At 53.0% G+C, this 25,832-nt stretch overlaps 1 protein-coding gene across 4 annotated transcripts; it reads right to left on the bottom strand.

Annotated features, from left to right (window-relative positions):
* Positions 1–7,656: 7,656 nt before the first annotated feature.
* Positions 7,657–25,301, bottom strand: PLA2G4F (phospholipase A2 group IVF). Of its 4 annotated transcripts, none has more exons than XM_034661102.1 (20): positions 24,902–25,301; positions 23,045–23,117; positions 22,106–22,242; positions 21,861–21,989; positions 21,381–21,421; positions 21,079–21,121; positions 20,539–20,605; positions 18,429–18,598; positions 18,181–18,294; positions 17,931–17,968; positions 17,564–17,699; positions 15,771–15,907; positions 15,276–15,498; positions 14,265–14,379; positions 13,902–14,039; positions 13,705–13,812; positions 12,521–12,715; positions 12,088–12,254; positions 11,096–11,282; positions 7,657–10,808 (listed from the first exon to the last, which is right to left on the bottom strand). In XM_034661102.1, exons 1-20 carry the CDS (start codon positions 25,010–25,012, stop codon positions 10,588–10,590), a joined length of 2,550 nt encoding a protein of 849 aa, XP_034516993.1. In that variant the 5' UTR covers positions 25,013–25,301; the 3' UTR covers positions 7,657–10,587. The 4 variants fall into 4 exon arrangements, with proteins under 4 accessions (XP_034516993.1, XP_002913294.1, XP_034516994.1 ...); XM_002913248.3 differs by lacking the exon at positions 24,902–25,301 and adding an exon at positions 24,143–24,858; XM_034661103.1 differs by lacking the exon at positions 24,902–25,301 and adding an exon at positions 24,147–24,195 and having other exon boundaries at positions 22,106–22,311.
* Between the last annotated feature and the right edge of the window lie 531 nt (positions 25,302–25,832).

Here is a 25,832-nt window from a genome sequence, read left to right as displayed (position 1 = left end):
TGCGTGCCCACAGGGAGCATTTTATGCAATCCTTCACAAAGGCTCTGTGAGCCCATTTGCTGGGGGACAGAAGGAGAGGGTCTCATCATATCCTATAAACTCTTTCTCATTTTAATCAAAAAAGCAAAATCCTGATTAACCAGAAATAGAAAGTGTAGCAGTCTGGGTCCAATCAAGAGTAGTTCAACATAATATAAACAATTGTTAGCTGTGGTAAAAGAGTACCTAAAAGATATAAAGAAACTGCATGGTCCCCTAGCATTCTTGGAGAAGCTGGCTTCAGCCCACCGGACGGCAGAGAAGTTTGCTGGTTCGGCCATGCCAGAGTGAGTCTGGACTTGCTCGGCAAGCAGTAGGCACGGCTACAGAGTTTAGAAGGGGGAGCAGGTGACCAGGTGATTGAACCCTGACTCTTGCTGCCCCCACTCCCTGGACTGAACCTCAGGCCTGTGTTCTAAATCTATCCTGCTCGGGCATGAGAATAACTCCTATGAGTATTGTTTGGTTGACCAATATTCTACACAGGCCTGAGGAAGACCTTATTGCCCTCTCCTCTCAAACCAGCCATGGACATAAGGGAGGGTGTTAGCCCGGATGCAGGTCCTGGGCCGTAAGAATAGCTGCAGGGGTGTCCCAGGTCTGGAAGAACTGGGAAACGCCAGCCCCGAGACATGGCTACGCTCAATGTAGATTGGGTTAAACCTCCAATCCCTGGATGGTCAGAGTATGGCCTTCAGGGTCTCTGGGCACCTCCTTCTGCACCCTCCCCAGGGCCCAGTGTATTAGGGAGGCCTCAAGGTGGTGGTGGCCACACAGGTGACAAGTAGTCAAAATCTTTCCTCTTGGACATCATACAGGAAAAAGAACAGTGGGAGGAGAAGTGAAAATGTTTACTTGGTTGCCCTGGACACTGGCATCAGGGGGGAGAGTAGGAGGTTAGGAACAGGCCCCAGAACCACCCCCCCCCAGCTGGTAAGAGAAGACTTCCAGGCTGGGGACAGGTTGGCCTTCCTGCTTGGAACTGGAAATACCTGGGGGCTGGTCCCCCTTGAGAATTCAAAGGGGCTGTTGCTGTTTATCTCCCTTTTTCCTGGAATAATAGCAGTCATCACTTCTATGGTCCATCATTATAATTATTCACTGACATCCACTCTCAACCCACTTGCCCATTGCTTGCTTCATTATACCCACTCAACAGCATCCAACCCTGGTGGAATCTGACTTTTGGACAACTGGCACCCACATGGCCAAATGTCCCACTTTAACTCCATGACCAAGAGCCTCAAGTGGGATCTTGTGCTGCCTGCAGGCCTAGCCCATGTTCTAGTCCATTCTCTCTCCCACTCAAACCACTTGGTCATATTTCCTCCTCTATCCACACACCTCCAAAACCTCCTCCAAGCTCTCAGCCAATGACCTCAATCCCCATTTCACTGAGAAATAGAAACAATTTAGAAAAGAACTTCCCCAAGCTCCCCCCACCAACCATCTGTAGCCATGCTGCGTCCCCAGCCTTCCCTTCTGTAACTGGAAGTCAATCATCCGTCTCCTAGGGCCAACCACCTGCTTGTCCACAAGGTTCCATTCTCTCTCCCCTACTCAAGGATACTGGTCCAGAAAATTCCCATTTTCTCTCCCACGTCATCAATTTTTCTTCTTCTGTTGAATCATTCCCATCAGTGACTAAACATGCGGTAATCCTTCATTGTCAAAACACAAACACTCTTGCTTTCCCCATAGCTTATCCCTTTAGCTACTTCCCCATTTCTTTGGTCTTCTTTATAGCTTAGCTCCTCAAAAGATTTATCTGTATAGTCACCAATCTGTTTCCTCCCATTCTTTCTCAAACCAGTCAGGTTTCTCTCCCACTGCTCTACCAAATTGCTTTTCGAGGCCCCCAGTGAACCTGCATTGCTGGTCCAACAATGGGTCCTCAGTACTCACCATACTGGGCCTCTCAGCAGCACGTGATGCTGTCAGTGATGCTCTCCCACTCCAAGTGCTTTCTTCTCCTGGCTTCCTGGACACACTGACCTGGTGTCTCTCCTACCTCACAAGCCGCTCCCCTTCAGTCACCACAGATGTTTCTGGCCACCTTCCTGACATCTGCACATTGGAGTCCCCATGACTCTGTTCTTAAACTTCTTTCTTTTTCCCCTTTTCCTCTGTCTATATTCACTCGCTTAACAATCTCTTCCAGTCTCTTGGCTTTGATGATTTCCAAATTTGTATCTCCAGACCACAGAGGGCACGTCTACCTGCTAATGGACCATGTTCTCTGGGAAACACCAGAATTTCAGGCTGTTGTAGGCTGTGGTGGCAAGGCCCTGGCCATACTGTCCCTCAAAGAAAGGGGATCTCTGGTCCTGGGACTCCAAACTGCCTCTTATTCTGGATTCCCCCAGGGTCAGCCTGACCCCACAAGCAAGCCTTCTCTGGAAGTTCCACTCGGAAGCTGCTTGCCTAGACCCAGGTCAGGCCTAGATTCCAGAGTCAGGGCCCCAGAAGCCAGGCACAGTCTGGGAATGGGACAAGGAGCCTCAGGATAGTGGCCCTGGTCACACATAGGCCAGCGTATGGGACACCAGAAGACTTGAGAAGGCAGCCAGCCTGCAGTAGTTCTCACTCAGAGGAAGGCGCAGATCCAGAGAGGGGTCCACAAGGGCTTTACTGAGCATGAAATTCTGTAGGTACACCTGGGAGCACCCTGGCAGCCTGGTGAGGGCAGGGCAGGGAACCTGTGTGAAGGCTCTGGCCTCAGCTATTGATTCTAGCAGGTAATTCAAGAATGTTATGACTGAGGAAGGTCAGGGGTCTCTTTGGTCTGTATTTCCAATTCCTTCCATCTACGGCACTCCTACTCAGCACAGTCGCTGACTGGGCACACTGGCGTAAGTGGACACGTCTGCCAGGAGCTGGGGGAGAATGGCTGAGAGGGCTCCAGGCACCCAAGCCCTTCCAGCCACCTAGAAGGCTGAGGGGTTCATGTCTCCATTCAGGAATGTCAGAGAATAGCAGCCAGCAGCTAAGAAGCCCTGCTCTCGGCTCCTGGCTCACCCTGCCAGTCCCTCCTGCCCTGGCTCTGGCTCCTTTCCAAGCTCATCTCTTGACAAAGATCCCTGTGCCCTGGGTGGTGGCAGTGATCTTCGCTGCTCAGCAAGGCAGGGATTTGTGGGATTGGAGCTCCACCCTCTGGGCGGCTCCCACGCCAAGGGCTTTTTCCTCACCTCTTGGAGGTCAGCCAGCTCCGCCAAGAACCACTGGCACAACTAATAAAAGAGAAAGTACATATGTGTGCACGAAGGTGGGACATCTTCTCAGGCCAGGAGGAGGGAAGGAAATGAGGCACATCCATGGGGCAAGATAAGGTGCAAGTCCTGTGAAACATCCCTGAAGACCAGGTCCTTCCCCTGGCCCAGGGGAGGGTTGGGACCAGAAGTTTGGTCACTCTGCCCAGCACAACCAGCCACCCCACCCCAGGAGTGTGGCAGCAACAAGCCCAGGTCTGAGCCAGGCTGCTCGTTTGCACCTGGCAGTGTGGGGAGCAGCCAGGACCGAATCATTTAGGAGCAGCCAAGAGGCCACTCTCAGCAGCTCAGAGCATGCAGCACCCCGTGTAAGAGTGACGAGCATGTCCTGAGGACACACAGTGGGCCAGCCACAGTCGCAACATGTCACACACTGATTCATCTTACCCTCACTGTGCCCTGGAGGGGGCCTCTGAGAGGGAGGCAGCCGGCCCCTCTCAGGCCAAGACCTTACCCTTTCATGTGTCAGATCCAGCCAATCCCTCAGTAGAGGGGACAGAAGTTCAGACTGATGGTTCCTTTGGGGACTGAAAAATACATTGGGGGTCCAAAATAAAAAAAAACAACCTCAGATATTCTTAATAGAATAAAATTTTACATAATCATAATGCCTAAAATTTCATCATTATTTAGGATATACAACAGTTAATTTAACCTAAATTGTTTCTTTAAAAGACAAATTCGTAAAATTTACTGCGGAATTAAAAATCACTAATTTTTTTTACATTGGGAAGTGAAATTGGAAATTCTCCTTCACAGTATTTTACTTACCACCAGCACCAAACCTATCAGATTAACGATGGAAAAGATATAAACAGATTAATAAATTCAGAAGCCATGATTCAAAACAAGAAAGGGAGTTAAGAATCAGAACTCAGACAACCCTAAATAAGGGGGCAAGTTGGAGCCTTAACAGTTTGGGGTGCCCTCCTTGCCTTGGCTGAACCGTCAGCCAAGGGCTACACGTTGGCTTCAAGGCTCTCACAGCCCGGCCCATCCTCCCCTAGCCCCACACTGCCACCTGAAGGCCACCATTGCCAATTGCATGGCCAATAACGCCAGGAGCCATATAGTATATGGAATGCATATAGAGCATATATAGAACCCTCTCATAAATGAGATTACAACCAAGAATTACCAAATATATAAAGCAGGCAAAGTCTATGAAAGAGGAGCAACAAAGAACTTACCCCAAGGAAATAGTTCACAGAACACTCAGGAAAATGTTTAAAAATTCCTACGTTAACACCATCTGAGTTAAAGGAGTGAAGCACATCAATGCAGTGAAAACAGGTAGTTTTGAAGATCCTATTAGAGAACTTAAATTGAAAAATGTGATAGTCAAAAGTTAAGCAAAAATCCCCGACAGATGGATAAGGAGCAGACTGGATACAGAGAAAGATTGTATTTGTGAACTGGGAAGCATGCAAGGAAAATACCCCCAAGAACATAGCACAAATGAAAAGACAGAATGTGTAAAAGGAAAGTTGAGGGACATAGACACTCAATTCAGATACTTTGATATCCATTTGAAAGGAATTCCAGAAAGAGAGAATGAAGAAGAGTAGTGTTTTGATAAAATTGGCAGACAATTTCTTAGAGCTTCAAAAAGATATGAGTCCAGAAATTGAAAGAGTTCACTGGTATTCTTTTAAGGTCACAGTATAGGAAAATCATAGGAAAATTTTGCAAGTCAAAGACAAAGAAGAAGCCCTAAAAGTTAAAGACAAATTACCTACAGTGGGATGAGAATTAGACTGACATCAGATTGCCCATCAGTGATATCATATCAAAAAGGCATTAAAGTCTGAATAAATATAAGTTTGAGTCAAGAGTTTTATATAGATCCAGACTATTACTCATAAGTCAGGGCAAGAAAAGATATCCAGACATATAAGAACTCAGAAAGTTTACCACCCATAGACCCTCCTTTAAATGCCTATTCAGTTTTGAAATCAACAGAAATAAAAATAAACCCCAAAGGAAAAAAGGAGTTATAAGAAGCAATAATGAGCAAATAAATCAGTAAAATATATTATAAAGTTGAAATAAATATTTCTATTTTAAATTTTTGTTTTTAAGATTTATTAATTTGAGAGAGAGAGAGAGAAAGTATACGAGCAGGGGGAGGGGGGAGAGGTAGAGGGGAAATAGACTCCCCACTGAGCACAGAGCCCAACTCAGGACTCCTTCGTGACACTCAGATCATGACCTGAGCCAAAACCAAGAGTCGGACGCTTAACCAACTAAGCCACCCAGGCACACCATCTATTTTGAAGTTTTTAAAACGCTGGAGATAAAATTCGGGCAAGAGCCCCAAGGTAGTTTGTGGAAGGTTTAGGGAGCTGGGGAGCCAGATGTAGGGCAGAAACTAGAAAATGTGTTAGCATGCTCAGGTTCTTATCTTATTTGAAGAGAGAGAATAGAGACTGACTAGCTTTTTAAAAATAAAAGTTTAAAAGCTTAATGACAGCCCCAAACTGGAAATAACCCAAATTTCCATCAGCAGGTGAATGAATAAGCAGTCTGTGTTATATCCACAAAATTCCAACCTAGCAATAAAAAGAAATGAACCACTGGTACACACAACAGCACATCTGAATCTCAAAAGCGATATGTTGATTGGAAGAAGCCAGACCCAAAAGAGTACACACCATATAATTCCGTTTATATAAAACTCTGGAAAGGACAAAGCTGGTCTACAATGACAAAAAGCAGATCAGCGGGCACTGGGACCAAGGGTGGGAGACTGATTGGGATGGAACCCAAGAGAACATTTTGGGGTGATGGAAATGTCCGTATCTTGATTGTGGTGATGGTTACATGTGTATGTAAATTTGCTAGAATTCATTGACCTGTACACTTAATCTTTTTTTTAAAGATTTATTTGAGAGAGAGCGTGCACGCAAGTTCGGGGAGGTAGGGACCAAGGGGGAGGGAAAGAGAGGAGGGAGAGAATCTCAAGCAGAACCCCCACTGAGCATGGAGCCTAACAGGGCTCCATCTCATGACCCTGAGATTACGACCCAAGCTAAAATCAAGAGTCAGCCACCCAACCAAATGAGCCACCCAGGTGTCCCAAACTGTACACTTAATCTTATACATTTACTGTATACTTAGAATGGGTGCGTTATACTATTTGTAAATTACACTTCAATAAAACTGATAAAGGAAACCATCAGCATTCTAGAAATAGAAAGTAGAACTTTCATACTAGCAGAGGGGGATAGTGGAGGAAAGAGAATTGAATCCGAAAGCAAGAAATAGGAGGCTTAGGTGGGACCTGCCTGAACCAGAGATAAAGGGGTATCTGGGCCTTACCATAGAGCCCTCAGCACAGGTCCAGAGGACTGAGTGGGAGTGGGTAGGACAGGGCACATGGTCTGCAGGAGACCAGAGTGGACCCAGCTTAGACGTCTGTACTGCTTAAACTCCCCAGGTGATTCCACTGTGCAGCCACATTACACAGCAGAGACCACTACTCTGAGGTCAAGGGATAAAGAGCCCCAGAAGGGGCGCCTGGGTGGCTCAGTCAGTTAAGTGTCTGCCTTCGGCTCAGGTCATGATCCCAGAATCCTGGGATTGAGCCCCACATTGGGTTTCCTGCTCAGCAGGGAGTCTGCTTGCCCCTTTCCCTCTGCTGCTCCCCCTGCTTGTGCTCTCTCTCTCTCCTGTCAAATAAATAAAATCTTAAAAAAAGAGCCCCAGAAGCCTGGCAAACACCAGCTAGGCAGCCAGAGCCTGTATCCAAGGCAAGTGCCCCACCTCCCTTCTGCAACCTACTCACCCCCTCCCCACCTGACTGCCCCTCAGCCTCCCTCATGTTTTCCTCCCTCTGTCTTTCTGACTTTCCCCCCAACCTTGCCTCCTTTTAGCACTCACTTTTCCAAGGCTTGCCACCTAGGGTTAGCGATTAGACTTTCAGAAAGTCTAATTAAATAGTCTTCTATTACATATTTGTTTTTTCAAAACCGAAATCTGACTAAAGTAAAAGGTTTTAATTTTTTTTTAAAGATTTTATTTATTTATTCGACAGAGATAGAGACAGCCAGCGAGAGAGGGAACACAAGCAGGGGGAGTGGGAGAGGAAGAAGCAGGCTCATAGCAGAGGAGCCTGATGTGGGGCTCGATCCCATAACGCCGGGATCACGCCCTGAGCCGAAGGCAGACGCTTAACCGCTGTGCCACCCAGGCGCCCCAAAGGTTTTAATTTTTTTAAGATTTAGTTATTTATTTTAGAGAGAGAGTGCGCGCATGGGTGAGTCAGGGGGAGGGGCAGAGGGAGAAGGAGAATCTCCAGCTGACTCCCGGCTGAGTACGGAGCCCAACACGGGGCTTGATCCCACACCCCCAAGATCATGACCTGAGCCAAAACCAAGAGTCAAAGTCTCAACCAACTGAGCCACCCAGGCGCCCCATAAAGTAAAAGTTTTTTTTTTTTAATATGTGTGGGCTCTTACTTGCTTAATATTTCCTGTGCCTCACTTGTCCTAATAGGAAAAAAATTAATTCCTGCCCCTGAACTCTGGTGACTAGCCTTCCTGACTCTCAGGACAGTCCCAATGTAGACCTCTCTCTTCTGCATAGGGAAGAATCCTCGACACCCTGCCCTGTTGGATTTTCAACAGCTATAGAGTGGGGACTGGGGGGGAAACGGATGCAGGCAGAGTAATTCAGGTAATCCTCCTTTCCTCCTCTCCAAGAATGACTCCATCTGAAATGAGGGAGCTTTCATGTAAACTGAGCAAAAGAATGGAGTAGCAGGGAGGCAATTAGCTGCAGGGACTGAGCTCCGGAGAAGGTCGGGGGGGACCTATGCCAACCAGCAGCCTGCCAACACGAGGCCTCCCCACTGGTGCCGTGCCAGCCAATGAAAGAAGAAAATGTTTCTCTTTCTTCTGTCTCTGTCTCTCCTTTCCTTCCTTCCTTTCTTCCTTTCCTCCCTCCACCCCCACATCTGTCCAGCAACTCTTTCTTTTTTCTGCAGGAGACTCTTGTGAATGCCCATAAATATATCTGAAGAAGCCAGGAGGCCTAATATTTCAACTAGTGTCTTTTCTCACATGCCTTGGGCTAAGACTGTGGGCCCAGGGCTGCCGCGTGGCACAACCCCACAGGGCAAGTTCATACAGTCACTTCATATGAATGGCACCCTCTGGAACTGTGTAGTATACAACCTGTGCAGCCATACATGGCAGCCCTGGTGGCCACCCTTTTCTTCCTTTGCCTGTTGAGGGGGTCTGACAAGTTAAGGAAGACGTCCCTGCTCCTGTATTTCTGCCCAGCCTCAGAGTGAATCAAGCCTGTAGGTGTGTTCTTGCGGCCAAATCCCTCCAACCTGGTAACCCTCGAGACCTTGAAACATGTTTCCGGCCATCCTGAGCCAGGGTTGGAAATGGGGCAGAAATGCAGTAGAAATAGACTTAGATCCCTATCCCTTAGATCCCTCCGGGAGCCAGAGACAGCCTGTGGCTATCTGAGGCATTAAAGACAGACAGACTAAAGATTCCAAGTTTTGAACTCCACGAAAATCTAAGAACTCTACAAAGTTCTCTAAGTTATGAATTCTATGGGGGGGGTCTTAATAAGTTACTGATGATGCCATCACAGCAGGGGTGATGACAGTGGCCATAGCAGGAGCTCAGGGGCAGCCTGGGGCTACCCCAAAGAAACCTCTCATTGCTGAGCCAAGATAGGGGTGGTGGTCTATGATGGGCAGCAATGGTGAGGAGCAGGAGGGAACCAAACTGTCCCCCCTCCCCATGCCAGCCAAAAGCACTGGCCCTTCAGAGGCCTGGCTCCTTTAGCCCTCCTGCTCATGTCCAGCTGGAGGCCAGGGGGTCCCAGGCCAGGCCAAGCTGGGAGCACAGACTGGGATCTACCTTCCTCCCAGCTGGGAGCCAGAATCAGGGTTTTCTTCCCAGAGTAGGAAGCCTCACCAGGCTTCCTCTAATAGGTGTCCCTGACTGAAAGAGCGATCGTGACTTTGGTCCTAGAGAGGATGGAGGGGGAAGGCTGCAGCCTGAGAGGGCACTCTGGAGGAGAGGGCAGTAGAAGCAAGGGTTCAAGACAGTATGGCATCCGGGCCACTGAAGGGCCCCAGGCAGCTCCACACTGTGGGGGATGGGGGTGGGAAGAAGGAGGCTGCAGATGCCCACAGCCTGTGGGACCCCAGATCACACCTAGTCAGAGTGAATCTCTCTCCACAGACTTCAATCTGTGCATGCTGGAGAGGCTCCTGCTATTCGGAGGATCCCACCTTGGTCAGGAGAGACGAAAGACAGGGAGAGAGAGGGGCAGATTGCCCAGACCACAGCATGTGTCTGTGAAAGAGGCAGGAACCTAGGCCTCTGAGTTCCCAGCCGGGCACCCTCTGCCACGGCCCATCCCTGGCCAAGACAGGTGCTCCGCCGCCCCGCCCTCACTAGGAACACGCACACACTTGCAGGCACACACTTCCTCTGCTCCCTGATAAGCAAACGCACCCTCCGGACACACCCATGGAGCTTCTGGGAACGGCCGCCTATTTGCAGGAGGTGGCGGCTGTGTACATGAGAAGAGAGCACGGCCTGAGTTTAAAGAGTGAAGCATTAGTCATTAACACGGAGACAGGAGCACACCCAGTGGCGGGAGCCCCACCAGGATGGGGGGCTACCATCCCCACAGCTTTCGGGAGGCTAAGCAGTGAGAGGGACAGGGGAGGCCAGGGGCGAAGGAGAGTCAGCAGGCTGAAGGACGGAGTTAGCGAATGAACTGGCAGCCCCGGAAGTCCCCCTTTATTCACGATCGCACTGAGCACTGTATCCAGGAGCCTGGCCATTTGCAAAAGTGTGGATTAGATGGAGGACTCTTTACTTTTGGTCTCAGCTTAAGGAGAGGAACCTGTGCCTCAGCTCTCACAGCTCCCAGTCTGGTGAGGTCTGAAGACCTGGGCCCTCTAAGGTCCTTCTGCGTTTGGGACAGGCCCTGGGGCTAGACTGTTGCTGCTTGATCCCCTTTACACTCCAATGTAAAATGAGCATTGCTCACCTCTGCCCCCATCCCCAAGAGCCCCAGAGAGACATACTGCCCCATCATTTCCCAGAAACACCTACGAGAAGGTCCCAGTCCCAAAGCCAAGATGCCATTATGCAGGAGCTTTCTGGGGCCTGGAGGGCCTAAAGCATGTCCCTGTAACATGGGAGGCAGGAGCCCCTCAGCATCTATCACTCCTCTCTCTCAAACCCTGGTCTGGAGCCATGTCACTCCCCTCTCTCACAGTCTTCCCACTCCAGCCTGGTCAGCCTCCGGCCCTGTCCCCAGCCTGCCGCTGCTCCAGAGCCAGCCGGAGGGCCTGCCTCATGGTCTCTGCGTTGTTCAGAACATTGTAGCGACTCAGAGCCACCAGCCGCTCAAACTCCTCAGGTTCATAGGTGAAGTTCATCATGCCATAGGGCGTGTCTGACCCGTTGACGGCAAAGTCCCCACGGGCCTTCTCCTCAGGTGTTTGTCGCTCCACACCTGTGGGCGGGAAGTGGAGATGAGGCCAAGCTGGGGGCACTCTGGGGCTAGGAGCTGCCAGCCCGGAAGCTCCCCTCCCCCTGCCCTAGGATATCTGGCCATACCCACATTTCCTCTCTCTCAACCAGGAGGAGGAGTGGGGCCAGTGTGAGGGCTGAGGCCCCGGGAGCAAAGGGCAGCAGTGGCCAGCTGGGGCCTCCGGGAGGCATGCTTTGGTACGCTGTCCTGGAAGCCCACTCTTAGCACAGCGCCCCACGACCAGACCCCGGCCCAGCGCCTCCCCTCACCTGGTGCCAGGTGTGTGCGGAAGGTACGGTTGACAAGGGGGAAGTGCAGCACAATGGGTGAGCGGGGGTCCTCGGCCTCGGTGAACAGGTAGCACTCACGGGGCTCCTCCAAGTCCTCAGGGAGCACCTCAATCCTTGGGAAGGGGATGCCTCGGTCCAGGCAGTACTTCTCTGTCATCTGTAAGACCTGGGCAGGGAGGCCAGCTTCTGACACTGCCTCCTACCCCCTGCGCCCACACAGCCCGCTGGCTGAGTGACTACAGGCAGGTGACATTGCCTTTCTGAGCCCATTTCTTTATTTACAAAATAAAAACGGGAATAACTCTAGTGGGGTGGTTGTGCAGATTAATGAGGATGATCCCCAGCGTTCTCACGGTCATTCCTCCCAGAACCACCCACTGCTTGCCTTCTCTGACCCCTCCCTGCTCCCTCTTAGGGGCTGATTTCAGTGTCACCGGGTGGAGACTGAATGATTACGGAAGGTCACATGGGAAGAGGCTTTCTCCATCATCTAATCCCAGGCTCTCCTTAGACCCAGGAGGATACGGAGAAGAAAGCCAGCAGCGCAACCAGAACCCTCATCCAGAAGGTGGAACATGTCCACTACCCCACAGTCTTGAGGGAGCTGCCGCGGGAGACGCCCTGGGGGGAGCTGATGTCTCTGTTGTTACCACAGTAACTAAGGGACATCAGACCCCAACACAGGTCTAGACAGAATGCTTTCAGAAACAGGCAGGGGCCAACACAGGAGCCTTCTCTTCACCAGGATGGAAGACTCCTGAGGGCTGTCTTTGGCTTCTTCTCCCGACTCCCACTCCATCCCATAGCCTCAGCAATCCCCCTCCTCCAGCTAGGGGGACAAGTGCCACTAAGGTCTTCACAAGGTACCCGCCCACAGGTTAGAACACAGGTCCTGCATGAAGGCCAATCCCTAAATGCCCAGCCGGGCCGCCTCAACAGAGAACCTCAATTCCTCCCCACCACCACCTTACCTCAAAAGGGGCCTCCAGGGAGTAGTCAAAGGACAGAATGAGGTCCACCGCTCTCTGGGGCAGCAGGTTCAGGGGGAACGGAGAGTTGATGGCAAAGCCCCCATCCACCAGGCACAGGCAGTCCCGCATGGGAGTGAGCTGGTTGGGGAAGGCGTCAGGGTGCGTAGCTGCAACAGGGACAGATGCTCGCTCTTCTCTTCGCCTTGGGAATGCCAAGATCTCTCTGTAGAGATCTCTCCTCCCCTGCTTCTGATGGCAACAGAGTCTCCCACCCCAGCCCCTGGCCCTGCCTCCCGGCGGACATCCCAGTCCTTCCCCCAGAGCCCCCTGGGCAGCAGGAGCCCACAACCCAGCTCCAGGGGGAAAGGCAGCGCGGGCCCCAGTGAGTCAGAGGCGTAGGCAGCGGGGGACCCCCACCCAGAGCAGCACCCACCTTTCCAGGCCACGAACTCCCGGCCAGCTACATAGTCTTTGTGTAGGCAGAGGCCCCTGGTGAAATTAAAGTTCTCTGCGGAGGTAAAGCGGGAGGTGAATATGTCCAGCACAGCCTGGGAGAAGGGGCCCTGGGGGGTGAAGAGCCTGGTTCGCAGACGTGTGGGGTCATGCAGCTGGAGCTTCTGGCAGTCATCTAGATGGGGGTGCAAGGGTAAATATAGTGAGAAGTGGTGCCCCCCTTTGTCCAGTGGCCCTTATGGCTCAGGGAACCCCCTTTATCTCCTCCCCACATTCATCCCTCCTTCCCCCCAGCTCCCAAGCCTCAGACCACTGCTTCCCAGAACCTCTTTTAGATGACCTTTTCTTTCAGGTTGCCTATATTTTGAAAGTTGCCTATGGCATTGTATTTATTAAGTGATCATTTATTTCCCCTTTTGAAAATTAAGTTGTATATACAATTTCCAATCAGAATTTCATCCAGAAAAAACCCACTGAGGAGTACTGCGTGCTGGGCACTGTGCCAGGCACGAGGGATGCGAAGGTGAATAGAGCCCGGTCCTGGCCCCCCAGGGCTCACAGCCTACTTAGGGGAGAGCCATACAAAGAGATCATAAATCGTAACAATGCCTCAAGATAAGGATAAGTGCTGTGGGACGTTGGTGGTAAGACCTTCGATCAGCCTGGAGGGATGGAGTAGGACAGAGAAGCCCCCAGACAAAATGATGTCTGAACTGAATCTTAAGAGATGAGCAGACATTATCCAGGGAAGAAAGGTGGAAAAGGTACTCTGTGCAGCAGGAAGCTCGTAGGCCACTTAAGGAGCAGTCCTGAGAGGAGCCCTGAGGGCTGTGGATAGACAGCCACCAGATGCCCAGTGGTCCTAGGCTAAGCTGACATAACGGGAACCAAAGCAGAGAATTCAAAGCTGTGGCCTTATCACAGAGCACTCACAACTCCCACTGGCTTTTCTGACATGGGCTTTTCCCCAGCTCCCCAGGCACACTGTCCCCACAGGCCTCTGGGCAGCGGGAGGCCCTCAGCTAGAAGGCATTTCCTCAGGACTTCTCTGAACCCCGTGGGACAGCCAAGTCCTGCATCACCCCTTTCCTTGTCCTTTGTGCCTCAGCCAGGGTGCTGGGGCTAGAAGGAGGGGTGCGGGGAGGTCAGGGTGTCCACCCTTACCTGTGATGTTTACCTTCCCTCTGTGCCCGTCTAGGAAGCTGAGGCCCGAGCCAGCAGTCTTCAGGAAGATCTCATCCACGCTGGCTGCAAAGGCACTTCCCCACATACCTAAGAAGAAAGGCAAGGCCCTGGGTGCACCCCATCTCAGGGCCTGGCCCGGCCCCTGCCCAGTCCCCAGCCCTCCAGCCCAGACTCACCCTGCAGGTAGCAGATCCGGGGCTCGGGCCGGGGCTGCAGCAGATGCCCCATGAAGAACTCAGAGCCAAAGAGCTCAGTTGGGACATAAGCCCCATACTTGGGGAAACCGACCTCATGGGGGGTGAACTCGCACCACTCTGGGGGCCCAGAGTGAAGGGAATGTTAGCCGGAGCCTTCCACCAGGACCCCAGGGTTTCCCCTCCCACTTGAGTGCTGGGTCAGGAATCAGACTTGCCAAGAGCTGGAGGCAGCAAGTCCACTGTGCTCCAAGGCTCCCATGTGTACGTGACCAGTGCTGGCTTCTCACACCCTCCTACCAACCATTGCCTCCACTTGCTTCCCGGGTCCCCACACCCAGGCACCTGCAAAGTCCTCCCCGCTGATGTTGGTACGGACATTGATGCTGGCGTAGATCGGGTAAGGGTTCTGGCCCTGGCTGACAGCCTCCTGCTGGTCAGACAGCCTGGCGGGGTTTTCCTGGCAGGCAGGCAGGGAGGCACTTGGCTTTTGGGGAACTCCCTTCCCCCATCCCCATGGCCTGAGGCCTGATACCCTGCAGGGGATGGCGTGCCCACCAGAGACTGGGGCTGCCAAGGCCAGTGCTCTAGAGAGAGCTCTCTAAGGGCCAGGCTTTAGGCTGCAGCCCAGGTAAGGCCACCGTGAGTTGTGTGCGATTCCAGGGTCATTGGGAACACTCTGCCCACTTTCCTATTCAAGAATGCATATTAGGGCCCAAGGGAGTCAGCGACCTTTTTCAAAGGAAACACTGAAAAACTCCAGCTTACTTTCTTTAAAAAATAAATCATTCAAAAATATGGATTCTTTTCTTAGACATGAGAAATCACTTGTGATATACCTCCACACCCCCGTGGGCCAGGCCCCCAGGGCTGAGACCCTCACTCAGCTCTGACTCCTCTCATCTCCCAGCTCGAGCCGGGCCTGCAGCTCTAGGAGCAGCAGGCAGCTTGGCTAGCAGGCCGGAGTGGCATTCGGCCTAGGCTGCAGGTTGGAACCCTTTGGAACACTTTCAAAAACACATGTGTGCTAGTGCTGGAACCCAGACCAACCCTAATCAGTACCTCTGGAAGTGGGGCCCAGGCCTGGGTGTTTTTGAAAAGCTGTGCAGGTGATTCTAATATGCAGACAGACCCAAGAACTGCAGACCCACCCCTCCCTTCCCAGAGGTTAGGGGCCAGGAAAGATAAAGCGCAGTCAGCCTACCCAGGGGTCTCACCTCTTGTCTTCAGAGAGCTCAGACCTAAGGGATAGCTTTGCAAATGTTCCATCTTAGCCCAGCCACGAAGGCAGAGTGTGTGCTGGTGGGGCAGGGGTGGAAAGGAGCCAGGTTTATTTATTATGTGCTCATCTCTTACCTCCTGGTAGAGGAAATATTCAATGAGGAGACCCCAGAGGTCGATGAGAGAAACACTGTGGCCGCTGCCTTCCAGGCTCCCCAGTTCCTGGGTGTAGTACTGCAGGCGCTCCGGGGACATTGCCCCCATCTTACTGCTGCAGACCCGAGCCTGGGCACGCTCAATGGGGCCCTGCAAGGCCACCTGGGACCAGGCTGGGTCCTGGTAGAGGGTGGAGATGCACCTGGGCACAGGGGGTATTAGGGGCAGTGGGGCAGGAGGGCATAGCAAGGGGAGAGAGGGATGCAGATGTCTGCGGGTGCCCCACCTCTCCGTGCCTTGTACCCCCTGCCCTGCCTCACCCACTCAAGGAGGCCTGGAAACGCAGTGCCTTCCTGCCCCTCCTAACCCCCTTGGTGGCAGGATCCCAGCACCCCTTCAGGGATAGACCACCAGTCACACTCCTGCCCCTTCGGGGCTCTCCTTCACTCTGCCCCCTGCCCGCACTGCACGTACCAGGTAGACCCAGAGACCCCGCTCAGGTAGGTCACAGTGTCCAGGAGGCCGAGTTCCTGCAGCCCTGCCAGGCTGCCGTACAGTGAAGACATGGCTCGGGTTCCACCTCCGGAACCCAGCACAGCCACCACAGGCACCTGAGCACAACAATAATCGAAACGACACCGACCACCACTGTCGTTTATGTACTATTGCTTACAATGTTGACACTGCGTTAAGATCTGTATATGTCTTATCTCATTGAATCCTCACAGCAACCCAGTGGGATCCCCATTTTGCAGAGTAGGAACTGAGGCACAGGAAGGTTGGATAATGTCCCCACAGTCATACAGGTGGTAAGTGATGGGCTATGAACCCAAAGCGGCATGATTCTTAACCATCGCACCAGGAAAGTGTGTAACTGGAAGGTATGCTGGCTTTCACCACAAACCACCGGAGCAGGGTTTCCCAGTCTCGGCACTGTTGATCATCTGGGACCGGCTAATTCTTTGTCGCGAGGGGCTGTCCTGCATGTTGTAGGGTGTTTAGCAGCATTCGAGACCTCTACCCAGGAGACGCCAGTAGCATTCCTGTCCCCCGCCCCAAGTGGTGATCCTAAAGCATGTCTCTAGACAGTGACAAATGTCCTCTGGGTGGGTGGGGGTGAAATGGTCCCCAGTTGAGAACCACTGGGCTACAGTGGCAAAGACCACCAAGTAGCCTGGACCTGCCCCAGACATGAGAGGTGCCCAGGTATCTCTTCAGGATCAGAGGTCCCTGGTGGGATCAGACTAGCAGCTTTCTGGCTGCTCAGCTTTTCCATGAAGCTTTGGGTCATTCCGCCCCCAGACTTGTGGTTCCCTTCCCTGCCCTTTCTTCTGTCTTGACAGAAACGCTCCTGGCCAGCGCTCAGCAAGGGCACTGTCCCTTGGGAGTGCTACAGGACACAGAGACCCTGGAAAGCCAGGTCCGTGCCCTCTTTACCCTACCCCCTATGGAGTGGAGAGCTGGTACAGAGCAGGCCAGACCAAAGGAACGGTCTGGGCTTGCTCACCCGTCAGCCCCGGGAATTGGCTCCAACTCCTGAGTACACTCCCCGCCAGGAGGAAGCCACCAACTGGTTCCTGATTCACCGTAGCTCTCTCCCTTGGTACCGCCTTCCGGCCTGCCTCCAGGCTCCCATGGACCCTCCACTTCCAAATCCCTTTGTCTGTGGTTAAGGACTGAATTGCACCCCGCCCCTGAAAATGCACATATTGAAGCCTTCCTGTGACCACACGTGCAGAAACAGCCTACAAGGCGGCTACAAGTTATGTAAAGCCACAACAGTGGGGTTTTCCTCTAATGGTACTGGAGTCCTTGTAAGAAGAGGAAGAGAGAAGTTGCCCCTTACCCCTCTGTACATGCTCGGAGGAAGAGCCACGTGAGGACACAGCAGGAAGATAGCTGTCTACACAACAGGAAGAGAAGCCTCACCAGGAACCAACCCTGATGCACCTGAATCTTGAACTTTCAGCCTCCAGGGGAGGAAATAAGTATTTGTTGTCTAAGCTGCCCAGTCTGGGTGTTCTGTTATGGCAGCCTGAGGGGACTAATACACCTTGTTTGGCCAGGGCTGCCCATCCCTCGTTACATACAAGGTCCTGACTCTCCTGATTTTGCCTGTTGGCTCAGGTAAACAGGCCTGCCGCTTCCTCCTCCGTTCTCTGCTCTTCCTCAAGGCTTCCTGTCGCCTCTTGGCCACACAGTCCTCTCAAGAGAAGAGGCTGGATTTGGTCCTGGTGACCCTGGGGGCCACCTCCTCCATTTCATACCTGGCCACTGTCAGGAGCCTGGCTCAATCCCAGCACCTGCTGCAGGGCCTTAGACACGATCTGCTTCCTCTTGTCCAGAAACTCCTGTTCCCCTTCACACAAGCCAAAGCCAAGGCGCAGGTCAAGGTCTCCAGAGCTGCCTCAGATAGGGGTGGGGGTGGGATGCTGGGCGACTGTTCACTGGAGGAGAGCCTCAGACCCAGCCCATTTTTCACAGGAGCAGACCCACATTCTGTGGAACCCCTTAGAAAGACCTCACCAGAACCAGACATGCCCTCTGCCACCCAGGCTGAGTGGAGGAGGCAGAAGAGCCCCGATACTTCCAGCCTAGCCCAAGAGTCTTCCTCCTGAAGTCGGCTTTCCTCACCTCATTTCTGCCTTCATACTCAGAACCACCTCCTGGTCCTGAAAGAGACAAGAGCCCCAGCCTTGAGTGCCCTGAGTGGGGTTCTCCCACCTGTAGCCCAGAGCTCTATTTCATGGCTGAACTCCAGGCTGGCCTGATCTTGACCCCCTCCCTCTCAGGCCCCTTGACCTTCCTCTCAGGCCCCCCCCAGCCCTCTTTTGGTGGTCACAGAGCAGGCAGGGGTCCCGCAGGCACCCAGAGGGAGCCTTACCTCCCCCAGGGCCACGAAACGCTGTTTCTCCTGGCCTAAGACCAAAGAAGAGAGCAGGATGCCCCCCTCGCCCAGCTTGCTGGTCTGGGTCTCCAGTTCAGCACTTGGGCCACTCTGCAGAGAAGAAAAAACACCCTTCGTGACCCTTCATGGTGAAGGAACATGTACTTCCATGGTAGCCCTGGGACACCCCTCTAGGCTGGACTGATTCTCTCATCCACACCTTCCCAATCTATGGGCTCACTCACCTGCAGGACTGTGAGCTTCTCCCCCAGCTCCACATCCAGCCTGGAGCTGATCACTGGATTCACGTGAAAGGTGAAGGTGGCTGGGAGGCCTCCCTCTTTGCGGGGTTGCAGGGGCAAGAGCTGTGGCTTCTCGTAGGCCCCAGGCACTGTCAGCCGAATATGCCTAGAGCCTGGGAGCAGAGGGCCCAGGTGAGGGGGTGAGAATGGGGGGGTGTGTGGCACATGATGGTAGCACCCTGAACAGCAACTCCCCTTTCTTTACCCTTAGAAATGCCAACTCATTGCCCTGCTCACTCTCTGGCTCTGTGCCCCATAGCAAAGATATCATGAAGGACCCTTGGGGTCCTATAACCTGTCCTGGTCAGAATTGGGAACATGGGGGAGGGTGGGAAACACACAATGCCTAGGGAAGGGGGAAGGGCAGGGAGGGAGAGCATTCCTTGCCCAGACTTTATGGGGCTAATGATTTTGAGATTATTATATTAAGTGTGTAAAATATAATTCTGTAACAATTATAATGTTATAATTATCACACATTATTAACATTAATTAGCAGTCTTCAACTGGTAGTCGCTCGCCCCATCTCTTGCCTCCATTCAAGCTCTGCGCTCATCACCTAGGGGAAGGTTTGTGGCCAGGGAGAAAACAAATAGGCAGCAAGTTGTCCTGTCCTTTATTTTCAAAGTGTAAGACCTTGAATGAGCAGATGGTGTGCAGAGGAGATAAGAGGAAGAAGTGGGTGGGTGGAGGCTTTGAGAAGCAGGGGAGAGCCAGCCCGGGCTAGAAGGAGGAGAAGAGGGAGGCTGGTGGGCCCACGCTGTTCCAAGCAGCTTTCTGGGGAGGAGGCAAAACCCCTGAGAGAAATGTGCATGACGCTCAGATAGAGGGGACCCCAGACAGCCTCACAAAAGAGCCCCAGACCCTAAACATGACTTGGGAGCAACAGAGAGTCTAGGATATGACAGATGCTTCAGGAACAGAGGTCCACATGGAATCTCTCGCCCAACACAGACTCCTTGGCCCTAAATGAGACCTGGAGACGTGACATGACCCCAGGTGGGTGGGAATTAGAGAAAACAAGGAAACTGATACTTCTTTCACACCGTGGTTTATGGCTGGAGATTGCTATGTGCTGTTCAGAGGCAGAAACAATAGGATCTGTGGTGGAGAGAGCAGACAGGCCCCCAAACGCCACAGATGTGGGTCTGGTCCTGGCTCTCCCACTTTCAGGCTGTGGGACCTTAAGCGAGTTTCTTGTTTGAGCCATGGTTTCATAAGTTAAGAGAATAATAGTTGTATTTTATGGGTTGTTATGAGAATTAAAGATAAAAGACATGCGAAATGTGAACACAGTGCCTGGCTCACATGAGTCCTGGAACGTTACGTGGACTCATTATGGGGGCTCAGACTCTCAGCATCAGAGGGGACCTTAGCTGTCCCACAGCCTCTGCTCTGCTTCTGCATCTGGACCCCCCCATCCTGAGTGGCTGCCCCCTGTGGCACACTACCTCAGTGGCCCTAGTTCTTCGCTCCTGGAATTCCCACGCTTTGCCGTGTGACTTCGTTTCCTCCCACCGAGAGGCCAGCTGGATTGCCTGCCCTCCAACTTTAGGGTCAGCCTTGGGATGTGTCTCAGCTAGCAAAATGTCAGGTAATGTCTGTGATGTGACTGAAGGCTTGAAAACCACCTGCTCATTTTGGCTCGCTCTCGTGCCTCTGCTGATACCTTCACAACACGACTGTTCACGGGTCACAGAAGGTGGATGAGGGACATATGGCACAAAGCCAGGTCCCTCCTGCCAAGCCCAGCTTAGATCAGCCAAGCGCCAGCTGACCATCCGACGTGTGAGCTAAAGAAATGCTTCCTGTCGTCTGCGCCTGAGACTTAGGGTTGCTTTTTGCAGAGCAGTGGTTGGGTCGATGCAACTGCTATGCTTGAACACTTCCAGGGACAGGAAGTTCACTACTTTCAGAGGCAATCCGTTCCATCCTTCATCTGCTTTGAGCGGTAAAACTTTTAAGAACTGCCTGCCTTAGACTCACCTTCTAGAAATCAGCAGCCCCCAAACCCAGGAGAGAAGGCAAGACCCAAGGCCATAGACAGACTCACCATACTCTCGAGGTGGGGCTGTGCCATCTTCCCCGAGGGTACCCTGGATTCTCAGACAGGGGTGAGCCTAAGGAAAGCAGAGGCCGCTGGGAGCTGATAGTTCACAGGGCTCTCCCTGCACAGGACCCAGACCAGGGCAGAAGGAGGGGTATCTGGGGCAGGGCCCAGGTTAACAACTTTGCCAGGGCCTGTGCCTTGTGGGTAGGAATCTTTTGTAGCAGTCCCCCTCCCAGGACTCAGAAGAAGTGGCCCTGGTGGGAAAGGGGAAGGAGGAGAGGGGCTCTGATAGCAGTGTCTTCAGCAGTCCCAGCAGCCAGGGGTCCCAGTGCACAGGGTAGGAAGGAGGGCTTCTGAGTTTTCTGCTCTGACTTGAGGGAGCTTCTTGCCCCTGGTCCCTGGAGATGCCTCCCTAGCACACTTCCCCTCTCAGGAGGGTTTGAGTGTCCTTCAGAGGCAAGGGGGCATGATAGGCTCAGTCATGGACTCTGCACTTCCCCCCTCTCAGCCCTAGACAGCCCCAAGCTTGCCTTCCCTACTCACCACCAGGACCCCGTTGGTGATGACTTCAGATGCAGGCACCTGGCTGCAAAAGATGAGGGGCTCATGGGACATTTGGCTCCCCTTGAGACAGCTGTTACTCTAATAATGTGATTAAAGCAGCTGGAAGAGCCCAGGGAGCATGGCCAGGTTTGAGGATAGGAGCAGGCCTGTCACCAACACTCAAATGGGTGTCTGGACTAGGACACTCCCTCTCAGGCCAGGCCAGGGCAGAACCGCTGATTGACAGCTGGAGCTGTCCGTGATTCTTGGCGTAACTGGGCATGGGCATCACCTGGACTTACCTGTGCTCCAGAAAAAATTCCACCTGCAGCTCTTGGGAATCCTACACGAGGGAAGCAAGGGAGCATTCATTTTCAAAGAGCTCTGAAGGCATCAGAGACCGTCCCTGCCGCCTACCCTGCTCAGCTCCAGGGACTAGAAGAGGGGACTGTTGTGGTGGCTTCTCGCAGGCCCAGGAGGGGGGGCATCTTCATGAGGAGGGTCACGCACTCCAGGCTGTCTGCTGGGCCCTGTTCTAGACACCGAGGGTTTGGCAGTGGCCAAGACAGACAAAGTGCTCTGCCCTCAAGGAGCTCATACTTTGGCTCAACTAGGGGAAGAAATGTTTGAGGGGAAACCTTTGTAGCTCAGTGGTGTAGGATAGAGGAGGGTCTGTCTTGGAGGCCTGGCCTGTGCTGACCAGGAGCCGTCACCTCAGTGCCCTGTGCCGGACTTGCTCTCCTTGAGTTTGGTTCATTGCTGGCACAGGTGGGGTGGCTCACCTGGTGGTTGAGTAGGAAGGTATGTCTGTAGGGTTGGCCAGGCTGGAGGCTCCTCAGGTCAAACAGTAGCAGGGAGAGCTGGTCACTGTCCAGGACATCCTTATCATAGAGGGTGAGCTCCAGAACATTCTGGGAATGGCAGGTGAGAGGTGGGAACCTGAGGCAGGGCAGGAGGGCACAGAGCCCTCTCCCTCCACTGGAGGAGCTCTCTCCCTCCACTGCCCGGGACCCTTTGCTGGCCTCACTTTCACAGCACCGTGGATCTGGTAGTGGAAGGTCTCATCCCACTTGGGGTCACTGCAGTTGGCCACCATCCTTGTCCGGGTTGGTCTGGAGGATGCAGTGGGCAGGCACAGTTGCACGTAGCAATCGGCTTTGGACACTGCAGATGGGATGGGGGAGGGGGTCCTCAGCGTCTAGCTCTTTTGCTGGAGAAGTTCCCGGGATAAGGCTGGGGCAGGGAGAAGGAAAGGAGCTGAGGGGGAAGAGGAGGCTGCCTGTGTGGGACAAGGAGATGGGGGGAGAGCCAATGTCCTTAACTCCATCTGGACCAGTTACACCTCCCATTCAACTGAATCCTGAAGTGGTCAGTTGAAAAGACCACATGACTGCACAGACCGTTGAGTAATCCCCTGAAAGGGCCTAATTCGGGCAACAAAGTCCCCTTCCATGGTGAGCACTGGTGTGGAAAGCGGCTGGAGAACAGACGTTGATTTCCAGCAACGTTAGGCCTCACATGCTCATCCAGGCTGCCACTGCTCCACTTGCTAGACTCAAGAAGTCCAAGGTCTGCACAGGTTTCCCCTCCAGTCCCTGCCTGCCTGCCCTGGAGCTCCCTCACCAGGGAGGACTCCCTCCACAGTCAGCACCAGCCCCTCTGCCCCACTCCAAACACACACACACACACACACACACACACACACACACACACACACACACACACTTCCAGCCAGCTCCCTCCACAGTCAGCACCAGCCCCTCTGCCCCATTCCAAACACACACACACACACACACTTCCAGCCAGCTCCCTCCACAGTCAGCACCAGCCCCTCTGCCCCACTCCAAACACACACACACACACACACATATACACACACACACACACTTCCAGCCAGCTCCTGCTGAGCTCTGAGGAGGCACCAGGGAAAGGAAGGGGAGAAAGGGTGGAATAGGGGGTCACTCACGCAGATCTGTGCCCTGGATATTTCTGGCCCTCAGCACCTTCACCTGGAGGTCATAGTATGGGTGGGTTTCCCGCTGAAAAAATAGAACTCTGGAACTCAGTTCCGGGAAGCTGGGTAGGGGGCCTGATCTTCTTCCTGCAGCAGTGCCCAGCTCAGGCTTCCTTGTTTCTTCATAGAGCAGCAGGGGGCCCAGGGTCACTGAAGTTGCTGTGCCTGGGACCTCAGAGGCTTTCTGACACCGGGAGTTCCGCATATCCGTGATGAGCCTGGACTTTGGAATCAGTCACGCAGGGTTCAAATCTAAGCTCCACCATGGATTAGCTGAATGGCCTTGGGCAAATTACTTGATTTCCCCATGCTTCATTTTCCCCATCTATAAACGGGGGTTTGCAATCCCATAGGGTTGTGGTGATTTTTAAATAAGTAGTTCTATGAAGTGCCTGGTATTAGTGCTTAATATATGTAGCCATTGTTACTAATTAACGGTTGTGATACACCGCAAATGGGCAGCTCCCCCCACTTCCGTGCTGCTGTTAGCGCTTGGAAGCCTAAGTGAGAGCTGGAGTGCTGCACCTAGGAGATTAAAGATCAGAAGAGAAAGCCATGATTGACCCCACCCGCCAGCTCACTCACTGGCTAGGGCCACACCCCCTAGGAGGTGGCAGGTGAAGGGAAACCAGGTGTCACCCAGCTTGTACTGGTCTGATGAGTCCCTAAGGAGACAACAGCTTGGGCCCAAGAGAGGTAACAACAGACTGCGCTCTCCTGGGGGTGAGGCTGTCCCCTCAAAATCCCAGCAAGCACCTTTCTCCTTTCCCCCTGGGGCACTCTACAGCCAAGTGGGGGCATTCTGGGCAAAGACAACAGCTGCAAGTATCACAGGACCTCACCCTCCATCCTAATTGGCGGGGAGGGAGCTTATTTCCAAAAGCCAAGGTCTTGGCCAACCTCTTTAATTTAAGCTCTGCCAGGCTGGCTAGAGCAAATTGGTTCCCGCCCAGATCAGAACCCAGTCCCGGCTGGCTTCAGTCTTCACGGGGCCCAGTGCTCCCAGGGCTCTTGCAGTCCACGCTTCCCAGGGAAGACCAGGTACTTTACCCACAATTGCCTCCACTGAAGTCCCCTCTTCTCTCTCTTGTGCAGCAGCACTGCCCCCAGGAGGGGCAGCCCCTTGCCTGCCGGCCACCTTGGCCCAAGCACCCGGTGCATGGCCAGACAGCACAGTTCCCAGCTGGAAGCCCTGTCTGCTTTCCAGAGCCACCCGGCTCTCCTCCGGCTACACTACTGCTAGCTCAGGTCTGACAGGAAACGTTGAGGTGGGGAGGGTGGAGCTGGCCACTCTCCTGAGGACTCAGGGTTGGGTGGCCTGCTGGGGCTGGAGGTGGGGTTTGATGTGCTCCAGGAAGTGACTGGAGTCCAATTCCCTCATGCAGGAGACACTTCACTCCTTCTCCAAGAGGATGAGGAACTGGTACTCTGGTTCCCAAACCCCAGCCCCTGGTTATCATTGGGCTGCTTAAGGAAAATAGTTACCTGAGCCTCACCCTCTAGATTTGATTTCGTGGGCGTGGGTAGAACCCAGGTGTTCCTATTTCCAACAAGCCTTCTAGACAACGCTGACACGGCAGGTGCAGGGGATGGAAGGCAGGAAGTGCTGCATCAGGGCCTTGTCTCCTCCAGCTAGAAAAAAGTCCTAAAACCATCTGCCCTTCAAGTCCCACCTTGCCCACAGCTCTTAAGCACAAACATCGGAAATCTCTGGTTCAGTTTTATCTGGACCCAAATGTGTTTCTCATCGCTTGGGACCTCCCTCATTTATTCATCAAACACTGACAGACTGTTGTGTACCAGACTTACACTAGGCCTTGCAACCAAAGGTGAGCAGGATCCATCCATATCCTGAGGAAATTCACGGCCTCCTGATGCTGTGTGGCTTTTGTCCGGGGCCCTCTTCCTGGATGTGTGCATATACCTGGATGGTCCAGGTAAACAGGGATATCATCAGGTGCTATCAATAAGGACAGCTGAAAAGCAGGCCTGCCTGCTTAAGCTACTGGAGATAAGGCTTTTAGAGAGTCCTCTTTTGATCATCATAAGCCTTAGGCTACAGATGGTACGTGACCCTCTGTGGACAACAGCCGTCTGGATGGTGAGAAAGGCAGTTTCCAGAAGAAAGGCTCTCTGGAGCAGTGAGCTGTTGGGAGATAATTTCTATTCTTCAACCAACACTTAGTCATCTCCACTCTCCTCCCCCAGACCTGAAGTGGAGACTGAAGAAAAATCCAAAAAAAGAGGTGATTCAACTCCAAAATGAACCTGTAGGCAAGTTTAGAACCTCCTAGAAAAGAAGGGGATGACTATCATTGGCCAGGCTCCAAGGGGAGGGCCTGTTTCTGCTTAATTTGGAACACAGAGCCAAGACCTGTGCTGGGGTCTCAGAGATGCCAGATTGCCCCCCCACCCCACTGCTGATGTCTACACACAGTGTGTGGCGGATCCACTCCAGAGGGGCCTGACGGGGGGCCCACAGAGCAGTCTGGCATCCCATGCTCTGGGCTGTACGACACCGTCTCCTGGAAGTCACATGCCTTGTGCCTCAATAAAGAACGCTCAGGATGACCACAGATGGCTAAAGAGGACACAGAAGGACCAAACTGCCCCTTTGGAGTTGGCCAAAATGGACCAACCTTTCTCCACTTCTCTAACATTCTTGGGCCCTTCAATCCCACCAGTTCCATACCTTCCATGATTCTCCCAGTCATTAGGAGCTGCAAGAAGAGGCATGAGG

This window comes from Ailuropoda melanoleuca, chromosome 5, assembly GCF_002007445.2.
Source record: "Ailuropoda melanoleuca isolate Jingjing chromosome 5, ASM200744v2, whole genome shotgun sequence".
Taxonomy (NCBI): Eukaryota; Metazoa; Chordata; class Mammalia; order Carnivora; family Ursidae; genus Ailuropoda; species Ailuropoda melanoleuca.
This window is presented reverse-complemented; position numbering and strand designations above follow the sequence as displayed.

Coding starts and splice junctions, on each gene's coding strand:
- PLA2G4F (XM_034661102.1), bottom strand. CDS start 25,012: ATGCACACATCCAGGAAGAGGGCCCCGGACAAAAGCCACACAGCATCA. Junction 18,295..18,428: donor AGAAGCTCACAGTCCTGCAG/GTGAGTGAGCCC, acceptor TCTTCTCTGCAG/AGTGGCCCAAGTGCTGAACT. Junction 12,255..12,520: donor GGAGTTCGTGGCCTGGAAAG/GTGGGTGCTGCT, acceptor TCCCTGTTGCAG/CTACGCACCCTGACGCCTTC.